Source organism: Bos taurus, chromosome 28 (genome assembly GCF_002263795.3).
Source record: "Bos taurus isolate L1 Dominette 01449 registration number 42190680 breed Hereford chromosome 28, ARS-UCD2.0, whole genome shotgun sequence".
NCBI classification, from domain to species: Eukaryota; Metazoa; Chordata; class Mammalia; order Artiodactyla; family Bovidae; genus Bos; species Bos taurus.
Genome location: NC_037355.1, coordinates 33,514,384 through 33,534,322, shown reverse-complemented (window position 1 = coordinate 33,534,322; position 19,939 = coordinate 33,514,384). Strand labels below are relative to the sequence as shown.

The following is a 19,939-nucleotide window of genomic DNA, read 5'->3' as shown; positions in this document are numbered from 1 at the left end:
GGCGGCCAGGAAGGTCATTTTTATAGCCCCTGTGCATCCTCTGAGGGACGTGGTCCCAGCGCTGCCCTGCATTGCAGATGGCACACCAGCTTGTCAGGATTTGGTGTGGGGAGCATGCCAGTCCTTTTCCCTCTCTCTCTCCTGCCCTCTCTTTTTTCTCTAGTTTTTCCACTGACTCAATCCTGGCTCTACTTTTTTTCTTTTTCTCCTCCTTTTCTCACTTCACTTGTTCTCAGATGCTGAATCCCACAGTCCTCACCCATCCAGGCTGGGGCTCTGGCCATCCACAGCAGTGTTGCCCCCAAGGAGCTCCTGGTTTGAGGGTGGTAGATCAGTGAACAGGCGTGTACAGCACAGCTGAAGTGCTGGGAGGGGGACCGGGGGCCATGATGGAGCATGGCTGGGAGCTGAGTGACAGTGTTCAGGACGAGCAGGGGTTACCCACGCAAAGGGTGGGCATGGAGAGAAGTCAGGAGGAGGGACCAGTGGTAGTGTGGGCAGGAGGAGGCCCTGTTCTCACAGGAACTGGAGGGGAGGTGGGGCGAGGGCTGTGCAGGCTGGGTTGGGAGGTGTTCCTGCAATCCTGGACAGAGCCCTTTCTCTGGCATGGCGTTGATGGACTCCTCACGGAAGTTACAGGCTGGAGGCTGGGGCCTCTTCAGGGCTCTCCTGCTTGTGACCCTTCACTGTGCCTGTGAGGGGTGCACTTCAGTTCAGTCATGTCTGACTCTTTATGACCCTGTGGACTGCAGCACACCAGGCCTCCCTATCCATCACCAACTCCTGGAGCTTGCTCAAACTCATGTCCATCAAGTCAGTGATGCTCTCCAACCATCTCATCCTCTGTCATCCCCTTCTCCTGCCTTCAATCTTCCCAGCATCGGGGTCTTTTATGAGTCAGTTCTTCACATCAGGTGGCCCAAGTATTGGAGTTTCAGCTTCAGCATCAGTCCTCCAATGAATATTCAGGACTGAGTTCCTTTAGGATTGAGTGGTTTGATCTCCTTGCAGTCCAGGGGACTCTTGGGAGTCTTCTCCAACACACAGTTCAAAAGCATCGGCTCTTAGGCGCTCAGCTTTCTTTATGGTCCAACTCTCACATCCATACATGACTACTGGAAAAATGATAGCTTTGACTAGACGGACCTTTGTTGGCAAAATGATGTCTCTGCTTTTTAATATGCTGTCTTAAGTTTGTTATAGCTTTTCTTCCAAGGAGCAAGTGTCTCTTAATTTCATGGCTGCCATCACCATCTGCAGTGATTTTGGAGCCCAAGAAAATAGTCTGTCACCATTTCCATTGTTTCCCTATCTATTTGCCATGAGGTGATGGGACCGGATGCCATGATCTTAGTTTTCTGAATGTTGACCTTTAAGCCAGCTTTTCACTCTCCTCTTTAACTTTCATCAAGAGGCTCTTTATTTCCTCTTCAGTTTCTGCCATAAGGGTGGTGTCATCTGCGTATCTGAGGTTATTGATATTTCTCCCGACAATCTTGGCTATACTTGCCTGCAGCAAAAGTTTTGTCACTCTCTGGCTGCTCCCCTGAGGTCCCACTCATCAGGCTCCATTGCTGCCCCGTTGCCTTTGCTCAGTTTATTTGCTAGCCTTTCAGTGTCCCTGTGTTGTGAGTTCCTTGGTGGCTTTTGGTTCAGTACCCTCTGGGCCATAGACACTGCTCAGTAAACATTTGCTGAATGAGTTGTGGCCTGGAGGTTACCCCGGCTCTGACTTTCTCAGGAGAATAAAATTAGGAAAACAAGTGCAATCCAGGTGGGTGAGATGCAACCCACGACGTGTGATGGACAGCTGGGCTGGAAATAGCGGCGTTGATGTCCACTCTGTCCCTGAGTGGCGGGGTGACCATGGCTGTGTGTTCACCTCTGCCTCATCTCAGTGCCCTGCCTATAAACCGAGCCACTACAGGTAGAGCTGTGTCAGCCTCACTCCTGGCTCCTGGTTCTGGGGCCTCATGAGACCTGAGAGGGGAGCAGAAAATGGTCAGGGTGTCACCACCGTTTCGTCTTTGTTCGCGCCTGCCTCCCTTCCTGTGCACAATTGAAGAGCTTCGTTTTCCTTCCTGAAAGGATGGTGGGAGATGCCACCAAGAAGACCCCAGAGCCCCGAGTCGTCTTCATCAAGAAGTCGCAGTTGGAGCTTGGCGTGCACTTATGTGGAGGGAACCTGCACGGGGTGTTTGTGGCCGAGGTGGAGGACGACAGTCCTGCCAGGGGCCCCGACGGCCTCGTGCCCGGGGACCTCATCCTTGAGGTAAGTTCTGAGCTGCCGAGCAGCAGCCAGGCTGCCCTCTGCCCATGTCGGGCTTCCTGCCGTCTCAGGTGACATGGAGGCGGGGGAGCACAGCCTGGCATCCCCCTTGGGTGTTGAACGCTACCCAGACCCACTCTGGGTAAATATTAGGGAAGCAGGCATATTAGGCATGTTAGGACCCAGCTTGGGCACTGGCATCGGGAGGGCAGATGCTCTGCTCCTGGCAGCAGTAGGACCAGGACTCGAGTCTGATGGTGAGCACCATCTCCCTCTCACTGGGTCTCCCTTTGGATGGGGCAGGCAGGTTGTAGGTACTGAAAGCTACAAGGAGCTTTAGCAAGGGGAAGTGCCGTGTTTCCAGTAGGCCTCACTGGCTGGGAGGCTAGAACAGGGTCTCTGCTGGGAGCAGTTGAGGGCAGAGCAGGCACTTGGTAGAGGCCTCAGCCTCTGTAGACGTGGGGCAGATGGATGCCCAGTGATGGGGATGCTGAATCTTCTCCTTATCCCACTACTGGCCCCTCACGGGTGCCCAGGCCTCCCTGCTTCTGCCCTCTGACCCCCGTCTCCATCTCTGGGTAGTATGGCGGTCTGGATGTACGTAGCAAGACAGTGGAGGAGGTCTACGTGGAGATGCTGAAGCCCAAGGACAGCGTCCGCCTGAAGGTGCAGTACCGCCCTGAGGAGTTCTCCAAGATTAAGGGCCTGCCTGGCGACAGTTTCTACATCAGGTATCAGTGGCCAGGGCTGCCAGGAACTTGGGGCTTGGGGAGGGGCTTTTGATGGAGGCTGTTCCCTGTGAACGTCCCTGTGTTTCTTGCCCTTGAGGGATGGGACTATGAGCATTATTACTTGGGCCCCAAATTCTAAGCTTACTTAGAAAAACCCTTGAAAGCTCCTCGGGTGAGACAGGCTCTCTCTTTAGGGTTTTGGGCCTGGGGAAGTTTGAGGCCGCTGAGCCCCGTTTTCCAGTGGCCTGTGCCCCTCTCCGGGTCTCCCCTGACTCAGTCTGCACACCCCTCTGCAGTGTGTGTGGGTGTTGCAGCATCTGGAGTGCCCTGAAGGAATACATGAAAAGGGCAGAGTAGGGGGTGGGGCACAGGCATCAGGCATTTTCTAGGAGGCATGCAGCTTTCTTCATGAGATCTGAGGCCACACAAGAATGGCAAGTACTGATTTACTGTGTACCGTGAGGTACGGGGTCCCTGTGTCTAGGTACACCCTCCTCAGTCAAGGATGGCACGCTTCCATTCTGAGAAGTTTCCGCTGTGTAGGAAGCATCGACTTTGATGTGGGAGGAGTGCAAATAGGAAAGACTCTTTTGGAAGTGGAGATATGGCCTTGGTCCTTGGCAAAAAGGCTTTTATCTGATGGGCGTGAGGGGCTCGTGATGCTCCCTCCTTTGGGAACTGCTGCTAGAGTGGGGAGAGATGGGTCCTGATCGTGGTCTGGGGAGAGCTTCAGAGCAGGAGAGTGGGCCTCAGAGCTTGGCTGTAAGGGGCGGCCTGTGGCCTGACTCTTCCCCTCCATCTCCCGGTCCAGGGCCCTGTATGAGCGACTGGCAGAGGTGGAGCCTGAGCTGAGCTTTAAGAAAGACGACATCCTGTATGTGGATGACACCTTGCCCCAGGGCTCATTTGGGTCCTGGATGGCCTGGCAGCTGGATGAGAATGCCCAGAAGATGCAGCGCGGGCAGATCCCCAGCAAATACGTGTGAGTGTTCTAGAGTCGGCCTGGGGCTGGGGCGGGCGGCGCCCGTGGGGACATACCATGTGATGGCGCCTGGGCTGCTGGGCGCTTATTCTGATGTCGTCTCAGCTTCTGCTCTGTAAGTTTTGGCAAAGTCGCTTGTCCAAAAAGCTGTTTCAAGTTTAGGTCAGTGATGTATTCAAGTCAGAAGTATAGCGGCAACTTAGGAGACATGCTTTTTTTAATTATGTTTGTTGAGATATAATTCATGTGCCATGCATTTACCCAAAGTATGCGATTCCTTGGCTTTTAGTGTTTTCACAGATACGTGCAACCATCACCATAGTCAATTTGAGAATATTTTCACCATCTCAGAGAGAAGCCTTGTACCCTTCAGCTACCCGCCTTGTTCTGTCTACCTGCCCCCTGTTGCTAACCCTGAGCCCCCACTGGTCTCCTTTCTGTCTCTACAAGGTTCCCTGTCTGGACTTTCCATTAATGGAGTCATACATACAGCACATGGTCTTTTGTGACCAACTCCCTCTACTTGGCATGATTTTTTTCATGGTTCTTCCGTGTTGCAGTGCATTTCTATGCTTTCCTCCTTTTTGTGGCTGGAATTATACTTTTTAGTGTCACAAGGGAAGGCTGTCTTAGCAGCTCCCTCTGACCCTCACCTGAATATAGGAGTTGGCCTGCTCTGAGAACTGCCCAGCATTGGTGTGGGTGCCACCCCAGAGTACTGGCACCAGGGGGTCCTCGGGGGCTTGGGTGCTGAAGTGGCCAGGAAACCTACAGAGAGTTGGGGTGGGGAGCCTGGAGCCCCAGCGTTGATCCTCCTCGCCGCAGGTGGGCAGGGCGACAGGCAATGGTCCCTTGGCCCTTCCCAGCACTGCTGTGCTCTTGTCTTCAGAATGGACCAAGAATTCTCCCGGAGGCTCAGCATGTCTGAAGTCAAAGACGACAGCAGCGCTGCAAAGACGCTCTCGGCGGCTGCACGCAGATCCTTCTTTCGAAGGAAACATAAGCACAAACGCAGCGGGTCCAAAGATGGGAAAGACCTCCTTGCACTGGACACCTTTTCCAATGACTCCATTCCACTCTTTGAAGGCAAGTGACTGAGCTGGCTTCTCCAGCGGGCTCTCAGGCTGAGGTTTGCTCTTGACCACAGAAGCCTCACTGCAATGACGTGAACAAAGACAGGGGTTTGCTTTTCTCAGACATAATTGATCAAGGAGTGTGTCTGGGTTGGGATGGTGGTGCTGCAGTCCTCAGAGTCTACCACCTGTAGGATGTGTCCTCTGTCCTTAAGGTCTCCCCATCTCCTGCCATCACATCCATGTTCAGGCAGCAAGAAGAAAAGGGCATGGCAACGGTGTGCCTCTTTAAACAGCTTACCTGGAAGCCCCCTCTTCATTTTCCACTTACACCTCATTGACTGCTTGCAACTGCAAGGGAGGCTGAAATGGCAAGGTTTTCACTGGTGCCCTGCTGGCTTCAGTAAAGCAGGTTCTCCTAATAAGGAAGAAAGGAAGATGGATATTGGGTGGGCAAAAAGCAGTTCTTGCCCGGTGCATTGCCTCTAGTTTGTTTTGAGGTTATTCCAGGCTGCTTGGTGGTAACCAGGGGCCACTGTGCAGATCTTGGCCTTTCTGGCTTTACTCCTTACAGGATCCTCCCAGGGCCAGGCACCTGCCCAGTCCTGGGGTTGCATGTCAGGGAGTGTCAGACATCCTTTGGCAGGTCGCCCTGTGGAACGGTATATTTGTCCTGTAAAGCAGGAGGCTCTGGTGAATGCTGCTCCCTGGACCCCCGGGTGTGACCCCTGTCCTGGAAGGTGTGCCCTCCCTGATAGGCAGGCTGTGGGCGGGGTGAGGGGGCAGTGGGCCTCAGAAGGCAGGACAGCTGGCTTCCTCCTCCCCTGCTTCCTCACCTGTTATTTCAGGTCTTCGACACAGTGAGTTGAATGAGTTCCGCCCTTGTTCATGGCCCACGGACATGATAGTCAGGTCAGGGGTTGGCAAACCAGAGTCTATGGGCTGGATCTGGTTCACTGCCTGCTCTTAAATGGCCTTCAAGCTGAAAATAGGTTTTTACATTTTTAAATTTAAAATGTAAAAAAAAAAAAAAAAAAAAGGACTGTCTTTTCAGAATAATAGTTGCTTGATTCTCCCTTCTCTTTTCTTCTGTAGACAGCATCTCTGGTGTATGGTGTATATCCAGTAGATGTCTTTGGAAAACAGCCATTTGTCTAGTCTGCAGTTCTTCAGAGTTTTTTTTTCATTCTATGTTTTTAAGTTATGGGGGTGTTCCCAGGTGGCGCTGGTGGTAAAGAACCCGCCTGCCAACGCAGGGGACATAAGAGGGAGCTCCCTCCCTCCCTGCCCCCAGCCCCCTCCCTGCCCGCGGTTCAATTCCTGGGTCGGAAAGATCCCCTGGAGAAGGGTATGGCGACCCCCTCCAGTATTCTTACCTGGAGAAACCCATGGACCAAGGACCCTGGCAGGCTATAGTCCACAGGGTCACAAAAAGTCGGACATGACTGAAGCGACTTAGCGTGCACACACGTATTTTGAAGTTGGCTTTAAATAGTTATATCTTACTGTTAAATTGACCCTTTTATCATTATAAAATGTTTCATCTCTAGTAATGTTTCTGGCCTTAAAAAAGGCTAGAAAACTATTTCTATTTTGTTACAGTATAATTATCACACGAGCTTTCTATTGGTTAAGTGTTTGCATAGTTCATCTTTTCCCATCGTTTCATACTTTTTTACAGCTTCATATTTACGTGGCTCTGTAAGCAGCATGTAGGGTTTTTTTTAACTCACTATGACACTTCATCTTTTTTCATTTTATTGAGACATGTGTATAGAAAAATGCAAATACATCTATAGAAAAGTGTACAGCCTGAGATGTTTTCACATTTGAATACACCAGTGACAGTCTTTATCCTTTAATTGGAGTAGTTAATTACTGATTAAATCATCACTGATATATTTACCATCGTACTATTTGTTTTCTGTTATCCTGCCTGTTTTATGTTCCCTTTCTTTTCTTACTTTTTTTGGATTAATCAAGCATTTTTGTTATTCTGCCCCCTCCTCAATCTCTTAGTTTTTATTAGTTTTGTTTTATTCTTTTGGGGGTGGTGATTACAGCAGCCCTCACAATGTGTATCTGACCTACTACTAACATGAATCATGACTTTGACCACTTCCTCAGTAATTTTAAAACATCAGAACACCATGACTTCCTTACCTCCTTCCTACCTTTTGCTTGATTATCATTTTCATTTTATATGTATTTTTAAATCCAGCAGTGTTATTAATTTACACATCAGTCATTCACTTATGTTTATCCTTTCCATTCTTCATTCCTTCCTGTCATCCTCTTTCCCTCTCATTTTTTCTTTCTGATACATACTCGCTTCAGCATTTTTTTTTTCCAACTTGACATATAACTGACATATATTATTGTGTAAGTTTAAGGTGTACAAAACAATAATTTGATATGTGTATGAGTTGGAAAAGATTAACCACAATAAGGTTAGCTATAGTTAACATGCCCTTTGCGCGTGTGTTTGTGTGCTCAGCTGCTCACTCCTGTCTGACTCTTTGCGGCCCCATGGACTGTACCCTCACCTCATGTAATTGCCATTTTCTTGTTATGATCTTTAGCATTTCTTCTGATGCAGGTTTGTTGGTGACAGTCTCAGTTTCTTAGATTTTCACTGGATATAGAATTGTAGATGGGTCGATGTTTATGCATTTTAAAGATATTATTCATTGTCCTCTAGCTTTCACTATGTATTCATTTCCTGGGGCTTTTGCAACATATGTTACAAGCTTTGTGGTCAGCATAGTATGCATTTATTCTCTCTCAGTTCTGGAAGCCAGAAGTCCAAAATCAATACTATTGGGCCAAAATCCAGGTGTTGGCAGGTCCATGCTTCCTTGGAGGCTCTAGGGGGGAGTGTTAGGTCCATGCTTCCTTGGAGGCTCTAGAGGGGAGTGTTAGGTCCATGGGTTTATAGTGTTGTTCAGGTGCTGTTTCCTTATTGATTTTCTGTCTGATTGTGCTGGCTTTCCCAGGTGGTGCTAGTGGTAAAGAATCCTCCTGCCAGCACAAGAGACATTAGAGATGCGGGTTCAATTTCTGGGTCAGGAAGATCCCCTGGAGGAGAGCATGGCAAACTACTCCAGCATTCTTACCTAGAGAGTCCCATGGACAGAGGACCCTGGCGGGCTACCGTCCACAGGGTCACAGAGAGTCGGACACGACTGAAGTGACTTAGCACCGCACTGGCTGTACCATCCAGAATTGAAGTCAGGGTGTTGAAGTCCTGTACGGATACTGTGTCGTCTGTGTCTCCCTTCAGTTTCATCAGTGTTCACTTTACTTATTTGGGAATTCTAGGGCTGGGTGCGCATATACTTACGATTGATGTACCTGTTTGGAGAAATGATCTTTCTATCATACTATAATGTTCTTTGTCTGTTGTGACAGTTTTTGTCTTCCAGTCTATTTTGTCTGATACAATCATGGTCACTCCTGCTCTCTTTAGATTTCCCATTTGCATGAACCATTTTTTCTTGTCCTTTCATCTTTAGCCTATGTATATCCTTAGATCTAAAGTGAGTCTCTTGTAGACAGCGTATAGTTGGATCTTTTTTATTTATGCATTCAGCCAATCTGCATCATTTAATCGGGGCATTTAATCAATTTATACTTAATTGCTCATATGAAAGAGTATTTTTTAGTTGTTTTCTGTATGTCTTGTTGCTTTTTCATCTTATCTTTTCCTTCCTTGCTGCCTTCTTTTGTATTTCATTGATTTTTTTTTTGGTTGTAGTGACATGTTTTAATTTCTCATTTCCTTTTGTGTATATTTTATAGTTTTTTTTTGGTTGCTATTGTAATTACATAAAATATCTTTAGGTTATAGCAATTCATTTTAAACTGATGATAGCTTCAATCTTATATAAAAGCTACATCTCTGTGTTCCCCTCCACCCCTTTATGTTATGGATGACACTGATTACCTCCTGTTATATTATCTGAATATTAGGTACATAATTACTTTTATGCTTTTGATTTTAATATCCGTACCAGTTTTAAAAGGAGTCTACATACCTCCATTAGGTTGCTTCCAGATTATATGTTGGTTTATTTACCCTTCCCAGGGAGTTTATTTTCTCTGGGCCTCTGACTCTGGTTGGATATTGTGCTTGTGAGAGGCTTTGGAGCCCTGTGGTTCTGTTATTATGAGGACTTCTGACAAAGCAGATTATTCTGAGAGGATCAGAAAACTTCTAAATTGGTGCCCCTCAGTGTGGAATGTTAATAGTCACTACGGGAGAAGACGATTCTGTTGAGCTGAAGACATGGTCTTAATGTCCATACACAGAGAAATGGTAGGTGCAGCGCATTCACGTTTTAGGATGTTACAAAGGATAAAAGGGGGTCAGTGTGAGTCAACAGGGATGCTTTCAACAGAAACGCAAGACTGAGTGAAGAGGGGCTTACAGAATATTTATGGTCTGTCGTTTTTGTTGGACATACGTATTTTCCAGGTTTTATGAGCAATAAAAGGATACACTTTATAGTCGTGTCCGACTCTTTGTGACCCTACGGACTGTAGCCCGCCACTCTCCTCTGTCCATGGGATATACTTTGAATCCTCATAACCAGCAATGATGCTAGTTGAGAGGAAGCTGCCAGGGACCAAGACTGGAGAAAGGGGGTTGGAGAGGATGCCTAGCTTACCTGTCATGGTCAAAGCTTTAAAAGGGGGGATGTTATTATCTCCTCTTGGAGGAAGTTCTTTGCCCTGGGTCTGTGCTATTCTTTTAAAAGTTTTTAAAAGTGTTTCTGAGTTGCCAGCACAGTGATTGGTACCTGGGAGGTGTCAGGAAGATATCTGCATGCTGGTTTTAGGCTATCTCTTTCTGTGAGCATTTTTTATTCATTTTGTGGAAGGGGAGACTTAACTACATGTATCAACTAGGATATTGGTTTGAGTGCTGTAACTGAGACCAAATAACAATGGCTGAAGCATGATAAGAAGCTTCTCTGCCACATAAAAGTCTGGGTTGGTAGGTAGTCCCTTGGAGGCAGCTCTGTTCTGGGGACCATCAGGGAGCCAAGTCCCTTTTGTCTCGTGTCCCTCTATCATTTCCTGGGGGTGGGTTGTCATCTGCAGAGTCAGAGCTGGGTCACTGCCCCTGGTCCTGTCCGTTTCAGCTCATGGGAAGGGGGATAGTTTGCTCACTGCATGGGGCAGGTCTGGGTCACACGACCCACCCCGCTCAGGGGAGGTGGCACCGGTAGAGAACGGAACGTCTAATGGTGAGGGGACCGTGCGTTGAATGCACATTGGAGAATTTGAGCAGAATAAAGTGCTGCAATGCCTCAGGTGTCCAAGGAGTGGGACACGGTGCAGGAGTGGCCATGCCCTGGTGCCCAGGGTGTGGGACTCTCAGTGCTAAAATTGGGCGAGTCCTAGGCAGACCAGGGTGAGCTGGGTCCCTGGCTCTGGATCTGTGGAGTGAAGGAGACAGGTCTGCCTGGGGTAAGCAAGGTCAGGGGAGCAGTGGGTCCCCAGCCCCTCCCGGCCCTCCCTCTGCTCCGGGTGGGTGCCCATCCTCTGCTGCCCTCTCTCCCCCAGATTCAGTGAGCCTGGCCTATCAGCGGGTCCAGAAGGTGGACTGCACCTCCCTGAGGCCCGTCCTGATCCTGGGGCCCTTCCTGGATGTGGTGAAGGAGATGCTGGTGAACGAGGCACCCAGCAAGTTCTGCAGATGCCCCCTTGGTAAGGGCAGCCCTCAGGCCTGCTGGGCTGTGTCTGTCCCCGTGTTTGTGTTCACCTGCTTCCGGGGTGGATCTCATAGAGTTTTCATCCTTCTGACTTGGGTCGCATCAGCGTTCAGCCTCTGGCTCTTTCTCTGGGAGTGAGGCTGGCAGGGCTGGGTTTCCGTGCAGTGCTTTCCCCGCCTGTGCAGCGATGGCTCACGGCGCCACACCTGCTGATTCCTGTGTCTGTGCTTTGCAGAGGTGATGAAGGCCTCCCAGCAGGCCATCGAGCGGGGCGTCAAAGACTGCCTGTTTGTCGATTACAAGCGGAGGAGTGGCCACTTTGACGTGACCACTGTGGCTTCCATAAAGGAGATCACAGAAAAGGTACCATGGGCTTTCTGGGTAAGGTTTCTGAGGCCAGGTGGGGTGGTGCTTTAGAATGTTCGTGTATCTGGGTAAAGGCGGGAAAGGGGTTTGGAGTTGGGTTGTCCAGACCGCACATGGCCCCCGTTCCCAGCCTTGGCCATCCTCAAAGCTGACAGCCTGTGGGGAGAGGTTTCCCTGGATGAGGTTTCCCCACCGGGGTCACACGCCCTCTTCATGTCAGAATGGTTTTGCTGCCTTGTTCCTCAGTAGCACCTCATGTATTCACTTAGAGGGTGAGGCCGGGCAGTGTCAGGTGAGGAGTGGGGCCCCTCCATGGCAGACAGAGGCTGAGTTCCTGAGGCTCAGCCCTGCCCCTGCCCGGGTGTTCACCTCTCCCTCCCTGCAGAACCGGCACTGTCTCCTGGACGTCGCCCCGCACGCCATCGAGCGACTGCACCACATGCACATCTACCCCATCGTCATCTTCATCCACTACAAGAGCGCCAAGCACATCAAGTGGGTGCCCGGCTCCTTGGGGGCTTGGCCCGGCCTTGCTGGGCGTGGGGGGTGGCGGGGCATTGGCTTTGAACAGGCCTCCTGGGTAGGAGTGCCCCCCCTACCCCCCCCCGCCCCCGCCATGTGCCCATCTCACACCCAGCCAGTCGTGTTAACCCAGCACAGCCCTCCCCAACGCTCTCCGTCCTGTGTGGGGGCTGCCACAGCGCCTCGAGTCTGCACCACTTAGTCTGCGTATCTCCCTCCTGACCCCCATGCCCTCTCGCCCTCGCCTGCCTTTCGTCTTGGTGCTCACGACGACACAGGAACTGGGCAGCCCAGCTCCACCAGGAGCTGACTTGTGATGTGCATGGGCCTTTGCTCTTACTGAGCTTCAGTTTTTGTGGTTAGGCTAACGACTTGCCAAGCCCCCATATGCTCCCCCCTCACCTTTGCCTTTCGGTGCTCCCAGGCTTCTGGTACCTGCACTCGGGGGCCAGCTGGGGCATCTGAGTTCTTCCCTGTCTCTGCCCAGAGCTCCCTGTGGGGCCAGCAGGCTGCGCTGTGCTCCCCCAGGGGCGCACGTGCGGTTGGGGGTAGCCCTGTTATTCTGGACAGAGAAGCTGAGAGGAGGGCATGGGGAAGGTGAGAAGGCTCAGCCAGGTTCCTGGATGTCCCGATAGGGAGCAGAGAGACCCCATCTACCTGAAGGACAAGGTGACTCAGAGGCATTCCAAAGAGCAGTTTGAGACGGCTCAGAAGATTGAACAGGAGTACAGCAGGTACTTCACAGGTAGGTATGCGTCGGGCCCAAAGAGGAGCGGGTGGCAAGGACGGACACAGCCTTCCCAAGGATGCCCTTCTAACTTAGAAGTGTTACAGCCCGCACTTCCGGGGTGCCTGGTGATGCCACCGCAGTGGGCACTTTCATTACAGACAGTCTTATTGCAGGCACAGGGCAGCATCGGGGGCTTGTCTGTCCAAAGGTAAAGTTCACTGATTCTGGCCTTGGGTCACAGTTGGTCTTGAGTTACGGCTGCACGGGCGCCGTGTGGCACAGCTCCGCACTCCCCAGGCAGGTGGCACAGCGGTGGTGGCTGTGAGCACCCATCCCCAGCACCCTCCAGGGTAGGCCAGTTTCGCAGTGGCGTTTGATGACAAACTGCACCATTACTGTCTCTTGTCTTTGAAACAAGGCAAACTAAAAGAAACTCTAATTTAGTAGTTGCCATAGTACTTGGTGGCTTCCAACTTCTTCCATGAAATCAGTCATTTGTAGGGGCCATAACAACATCGTGGTCAAGAGAGGTGGAGACTGTGATTTTAAGTAACATGTAGAGAGTGTTATGATTGGTGCTTCTCATGCAGTATTTGGTCTCAGAACCCAGCCCTGGCTCTCCTGTGTATGTGTATGTGTGTTTGTGTTTTAATTTTAAATCCATTACAGACCGATATTTCAGTTAAATACTTTAGCAGTTTACTAGAGAAAGGAAAATTTAAAACTTAAAAACTTACGACATACAGGCTTTGATTTTTTATCAGATTTAGCAGATGTGAAATTACTCCGTCACATTGTCATAGCCATTTCTAAACGTTCACCGTCAATATCTGTGGCAGGAAGCCAGGGCGTGGCGCTGTTCCACGGAGCACGCACAGAGCCGTTGTCTAGTGTCTGCTGGGCCGTGGTGCTGAAACCTTGCCAAGCAGCAGGCCTGAGCCGGAGCTGGGGATGGCCCATCATCTTTTCTGAGAGTCTTCTCTGGGCCATGGGGTGCCCAGCTCTCGAGACCCAGCCTAGTTCCCTCTAGAATCTTGCTGCCAATTGGACTATTACAACATACCCCAGGCTGCTTCCCATGTACTGGGACTCCCCGTTGCGTGACGGGGCACACCAGCCCGGGTCATCACTGCGGTGGAGCCTGGCGAATTATGTGCATAGTGACATCACGCCACCCATATTACAGGGCTCAGGGCAACCTGGAAAATCAGACGCCAGCCTTCGTTTGAGCCCCAGATCTTAACGTGGTATGAACAGTTGCCGAGAGGGATAGATAAAAAGCCGAAGTGATTTGCACTCAACTCTCTTTTTCTTCCCCAATTTCTTGCTGATGGAAGAGAAGTGAGGCGGGGGTAGAGCAGTTGAGCCGAGTAGCTGAAGACAGGCAGAGCACCAGGAAGTGAAGGATCTGTTTGCGCCTCCTTCGGGGCGTCTTCCTCCGAGCCGATGACGGGTGTGTTTGGGGACTCTCTTGCAGGGGTCGTCCAGGGAGGAGCCCTGTCGAGCATTTGCACTCAGATCTTGGCAGTGGTCAATCAAGAGCAAAATAAAGTCCTGTGGATCCCAGCCTGCCCTCTCTAGAACACAGCGCTGGGGATGACTGTAGCCTGGCCTCCAGCCCGACCGCCTGGTGCAGCTCTTTGCAGTGACTACGGATCGACGCCACTGTGTGTAAACACGAAGGGGAGGGATCCATGAACCGGGGCTCCAGAAGTACCTCCTCTGCAGACGGAAGGCCACAGACGGACGGGATCCAGACCCCGGCCAGCGGACTGTGCTTCTCCCACACGTGTGTGCTTTAAGACAGAGACTGTGGAGTGGGGGACTCGACACCAACCTTCCTTGTAGCCGGCTCAACAGAGATGCTGCAAAGAGAACCTTTCAGATCACAAGTTTACAAGCCTTTTCGAAGTACTCGGTTGTTTATGTTTACTTGAATGGCTCCGTGTTGTCGCTGCCCAGCCCCCGCCCTTTTCCTCACTGTCGCTTGGGTGTTGGTTTTGTGCCTGCTTTCAACGAAACACTCGGGAACCTCGCTGGGGGCCGCTTTGCTCTGGGAGGTTCTTAGCTGTGGGACCAGACCTCTGACGAATGCCCTGCTCCTCGGTGGCCCCTCTCCCGGAAGGCCCCGTGACTGCGGCTGCTTAGACGTCTGTGGGTGCGGAACTAGTGCCTTTGTGGGGCTGCGCGTTCTCCTGCACCTAGGAAGGTGACTTCCGCCGTCTTGTAGGCGCATTCCTCAGACTTTGTCTCCTGCCTTCTGCCACCTCTTACTTCTCATCCACCTGTGTTCACGATTCCAGCGTTCTCTCTGGTCCTCAGAGCTTTGTGGGTTCACTGTGACACAGCCAGTTCTGGGCAGGGTGTCAGGCTGGGGCTGAGGCATGCCACTGGGTCCTCCTTCGGTTCTGTGAATAGTGACAGCCTTTACCAGTGCAGATTTTGCAGAGTAATTCCCAAATGCTTTACAATGGGTCAGGCACATCAGCTCTGTTTGATCTAAAAACAATTCGTATTTCAGACTCTGGAAAGAGAGCTTTTACGGAAGCTTGAGGATCAATGTGGTCACTGTTAAAATTCAAGAGAAACTGGGATCTATCTAGTCTTGGCTTCAGCTCTCACAACATGAGCAGAGCTCCACGAGGATGGCTTTGTTTTGTTTTGTTTTTTAACGCATCTGATGCCAGATGTTTCTGGCTGAAGATTTGGTGTGGTTCCTCCTTAAACTGTGCGTCCTGTTAATAATAGGTACTGTACGGGGCTCCGGGTAAGTGTCACTGGGGTAGGACCTCTATTTTAATACTGTTCCTAACATTTCATTTTACTAGCAAGAAATCGCTGATTTCATTTTATTCTTTGTAATTCTAGACACTAGATTATAGTTTAGCCATACTGACATTTTTTTAAAAAGGGATATATTTTCTTGCACAGTTGTTCGCAAGGAGACACATTTCAGTCTCAGTGCTGCCCTTTGTTTCACAGGTACACGTGTTCTGGCTCAGACAGCTAGGACCAACCGCAGGCTGTCGCGGGGTTTCGCTGGCACCCGCGGGGCCGCTGCTCTGGGCGGCTGGGGTTGGCACAGAGATGGTACAGTGTGCACGGGTACTGTTCTGACAGACTGGGGTTTTCTGTACTAAAACCTTCCTTTGTATCAAAAGTTAAACAGACTTTAGTACAACAAATAAAGGTCAATTTCTGTAACTCGTTGTGAAGACACCTGTGTTTCATGTGTTTTCCACCTCTCCCCGGCTTCCTCGGCTCTTTGTTCCTACGTTTGAGACAGCTGTCCCCCACCCCCGCAGTGTTTGGGTGGAGCTGGCCACTCTCTGAGGTTCCCTCCAACTCTTGCGATGATTGGGCGCCCCTCTCACCTGCAGTGTCAGCCCCTCCGACTCCCTCCTTCCCTCCCACGTGTCCAGCGTGGGTGCTGGTTGTAACCAGGCAGCTCATGTATGTTAAGATTCCAATCCTGCCCTGGGGGCTCATGTTCAGATCTGCAGGTTTTGCCTGGGCCGTGAAAAGCACAGGGGCTCGAAGGACACCAGGATCCTCTCGTGATCTCAGCTGGGTCCCTGCACCCTGGGGGTGAAGAAGACCCAGCCTGGCCCAGAGGCTGCAGCGTGAGACCACCCACGACTCGCGTGGGCAGATTGTTTGGGCCCAAAAGCCTGTTCCAGGGTGGCAGGAAGGCCAGAAGGGACCAGTGCTTGTCTAAACCCATGCAGAGCCCAGGCAGGGGGTGGAGGTGCACAGCCTCTGCCCCCAGGTGGTGTCTGCATAACGCAGGCTCAGAGCCTTCTGGAAAGGCAGTACTGACTTTGGGCTGCAGCCTCGAGACCTTGGACACATCTCACATGGGCCTCCAAAGACAGGGCAGACGAGAGAATCTCTGAGGCCCCATCCCGTGCTGACATCTCAGTTACGAGTAGGGAGCGGGACTTCCTTCCTGGCCCTGGGGAGGTTGACCAAAACCCCAACTCTGGGAACCTTGAGACACGTGACTTTTGGAGGCTGGTGGAGTCCCTGATGCCTCACATGCAGGAGCAGAATCTGAAACTATCTGGACCCAGAGTCCTGGGCCAGAGTCCTGGGCCTCTTCAGCTGGAGCAAGGCTCTGAGGCTGACCAAAAGGGCAGGACAACTGGAATTTAGGGCTGGGAAACCTGAGGCTGCTGCCAACCCCAGCACCCTGCTCCCTGGGGCTGACAGTGCAGAGAGCCGCATGGGTCACAAATGCCAAAGACAGAAAGAAATACGAGGAGTTGCCAGGTGGGGCATGGAGCAAGCATGAACTCACAGTGGGGGAACCAGTTGGCGTGGACGACAATCTTTTCTTCGGGGACGGGGCTCCGAGGTCTGGCCCTGCACAGCCAGGCCTTATCCTCTGCCCCCTCAGCTTCACTTCTCCCTGTGGGTTTCCTGGACCTTATTTTCAATCATGCAGACTCTTGTGCACTCATGCCTCCCGGAATGTAGTCTCCAGACTCTTGATGTTTCGCCTTCAGTTCTCCTTCCTATTGTGAGTTTCTATCTTTTGTCTTTTTTGAACCATGAAATGCGTCATACATACAGAAGAGCATCTACAATGTAAACATATGGTCTAAAGAATAATAGTGCGTCTGTCGTTAAGAAACAGAACCACAGCACTGCTGTGAAAGCCCTCTTGATGCCTCGCACACTTGAATTCTCCCTTTCCCCCGGGAAGTGCTGGGCTGACTTGTGGTTTAATGATCCCCTCGCTTTTTCTGTTTTCACCCTCCGGTGGAGGTGTTTGAAACAATATTATGTGCGGTTTTGAAGACACCAGGCTTCACTCACTCACTGAGCTATGAGAGCAGAGGGCAGTGCCCCTGCTGTTAGACGACATGGGCTGGAAAAGCAGTGTGACCTCTGGGTCAGGGGGAGTCTCAGCTTCCCTGGGCATTTTGAAGTGCCATTCCTCTGGGGGAAATCGGTAAGCAGGGACTTGAAAGGGTCCTGGGGACACTGGGGCCGCCACGCTCGGGGTGTGTGGCCGTACTGTGCACAAACCGAGTCCTCCTGGTCTGGCAGGAATACGGTCGGAGGGCTGGAGCTGCTGACTGTAATTCCATGCTCACTGCGACCATCCTCTTGATTTCAGCGGTGAGCCAAAGCTGAGCCCTCCGGGGCAGGAAATGTTGACTTCTCCTGCTGATCTGAGGAGTGAGAAGGATGTCAGCTCATGTCGATCAAGCCTAGGAGAGGTGGAAATGGGGCCAGTTCAGTTCAGTTGCTCAGTCATGTCCGACTCTTGGCGGCCCCGTGGACTGCAGCACTCCAGGCTTCCCTGTCCATCACCAACTCCCGAATCTTGATCAGACTCATGTCCATCAAGTCGGTGATGCCATCCAACCACCTCATCCTCTGTCGTCCCTTCTCCTCCTGCCTTCAATCCTTCCCAGCATCAGTCTTTTCCAATGAGTCAGTTCTCTGCATCTGGTGGCCAAAGTATTAGAGCTTCAGCATCTGTCCTTCTAATGAATATTCAGAACTGATTTCCTGTAGGATTGACTGGTTTGATCTCCTTGCAAATGAGAATGGGGCCAGGATCACCTTATTGTTCTCTTCATTAAGAGAAGAGCCAGAGGCCCTGGTGCTAATAGCTCTTGACATTTCTGTCTTGAGTCCCCGCTCCAGACCAGACTTTTTACTCTCTGTCTGGTGTGAGCCCTCATCCTGGGACTTCCTCCACTTTCCTGAGAGTTTTGTGGGAGTTTTTTTGATTTCTCTGACTCTTTTCTCTTTTGATGGATCTCCTGCTTCTTGTGCTGCCTGTGAGGAGAGAGGGTTAACCCCTGATCCGAATTCTTTCTGCAGAGGAAGGTGACTCAGTATCAGTATAGCTGCATGCAGTCCCTTAGTCCCTCTCTCTTCAGTATGGTACCAGTTCTCTCATCTGTGCCTGTGACGCCTAATCCAGGAATCCTCTCAATATTCTCCAGGCAGTAAAGCCTCCTGGCTTCTGCTGAGTTTAGAGAAATGCATTAACCCCGTAGCTTGGACTCCAGGAATCTGTTTCTCCTGGGCTTTCCTGAATTCCATCTTTAAGCCATCATCTCCACCCCGAGTTCTGAAGTAATGCCACAGCTGCTGCTTCCTCTGTTGTCTTAGGATTGGGCTCAGGTCTACTAAATAATTTACCACTGGTCCATTTGATTCTCAGCTTCTAAAATGATTTTTTGGTTACATACCTCTCTGCTCTCCCCATATTTTTGGATTTTTTTTTTAAAGGAATCTTTTTACTGTATTTCCTTTGTTTTAGTGAGGTTTGAATAATGGGAAAAAAATCTAGCTTATGTATCAAGCTAAGCTGCTTGCTTATAACACAGAGATTAAGGTTTACCTTTCCATGTTCTTTTACTATTATCTTACTTTCACTGAGGTCTTGAGAGGACCTGAATTACGTACTTGGTTGCTTTTAACAGCAGCGTCCCCTTCCGGTTCCTGAGTGTGTCAGTCAGGCTTCAGCCTGAGAAGGTGAAAGTTGCCCAGTTGTATCTGACTCTTTGTGACCCCATGGACTATATACAGTCCATGGAATTCTCCAGGCCAGAATACTGGAGTGGGTAGCCTTTCCCTTTTCCAGGGCATCTTCCCAAACCCAGGGATCGATCCCAGGTCTTCTGCATTGCAGGCGGATTCTTTACCAGCTGAGCCACAAGGGGAGCCCTGAGAGGCAGAACCATTAGGAACAGTATGATGTACATGTAAATGTATGTGTCCATTTGTTGTAAGGATTTGGATTTCGTGACTGTGGATACTGGCTAAGCCAGTCTGAAATCCCCTGGGATGGGCTGGCAGGGGAACAGGAAGAACCTGGTGGGCAGGTGGGACTCACGGGCTTAGACAGGAAGCAAAGGATGCAGGGTAAGCATCACAGATGTAGTTGAAGCTGCTGCCACGAGTGGGATTTCTACTTTTTATAGGGAGGTTTCAGATTTTCAGGCCTTTTAACCGAATCAGGCCTACCCAGATTATCCAGGGCACTTCCTTACTCTTACTGTTGACTAATGATGGGCTTTAATCACATCTGCGGAATGCCTTCACAGTGTTTAATAATGGAACCATGGCCTAGTCAAATTGACACATCAAAAAAACTTGTCACAGTGGGTTTACCAATAACTTACCTAACTGGTTCCCCCCAAATGGGTATCTGAATTAATTTTATTGTTATTTGTGTTTATATATAGATTTATCTAACTTGATAGAAGCTTCTCTGTGGGGTTTCTGGCTTTGGGCAGTTATAGGAAATTGTCTCAGACCCTTCTTATTGCCATGTTGCCCTGAGGATAAAAGCAGACTTGTGCTTAGTTTGGAGAGGATCTTAGCTCCTCACAGATGCTACCTGCTCTGAGAAAGTTCACCATCTAAGCTGCTTTATGCCTGCTTGCTTCAGAGATGGACAGAGATGCCCTGAGGACCAGGTGACTATGGGGGCTAAGAGGAGGGACTGGCAGGCCTGGGTGCCCTCTTGCAGACAGCACTAGAGGCTTCTGCGGGGCCAGGCTGCCCCTGAGCACAC

At 50.6% G+C, this 19,939-nt stretch overlaps 1 protein-coding gene across 11 annotated transcripts in view; it reads left to right on the top strand.

Moving 5' to 3' along the window:
• Positions 1-15,612, top strand: part of DLG5 (discs large MAGUK scaffold protein 5) — a 123,945-nt gene extending 108,333 nt beyond the window's left edge. For 10 of the 11 annotated variants that reach the window (XM_010820601.4, XM_010820600.4, XM_024986714.2 and 7 more), the window contains 9 exons: positions 2,089-2,272; positions 2,852-3,000; positions 3,812-3,982; positions 4,872-5,068; positions 10,627-10,770; positions 11,011-11,138; positions 11,527-11,636; positions 12,299-12,408; positions 13,871-15,597. In XM_010820601.4, the coding sequence (XP_010818903.1) occupies positions 2,089-2,272; positions 2,852-3,000; positions 3,812-3,982; positions 4,872-5,068; positions 10,627-10,770; positions 11,011-11,138; positions 11,527-11,636; positions 12,299-12,408; positions 13,871-13,974 (1,297 nt within the window). In that variant the 3' untranslated portion in view covers positions 13,975-15,597. Of the gene's footprint in view, positions 1-2,088; positions 2,273-2,851; positions 3,001-3,811; positions 3,983-4,871; positions 5,069-10,626; positions 10,771-11,010; positions 11,139-11,526; positions 11,637-12,298; positions 12,409-13,870 lie in introns of all 11 variants that reach the window. The other variant, NM_001206088.1, reaches the window with a different exon arrangement.
• The last annotated feature ends 4,327 nt before the right edge of the window (positions 15,613-19,939 follow it).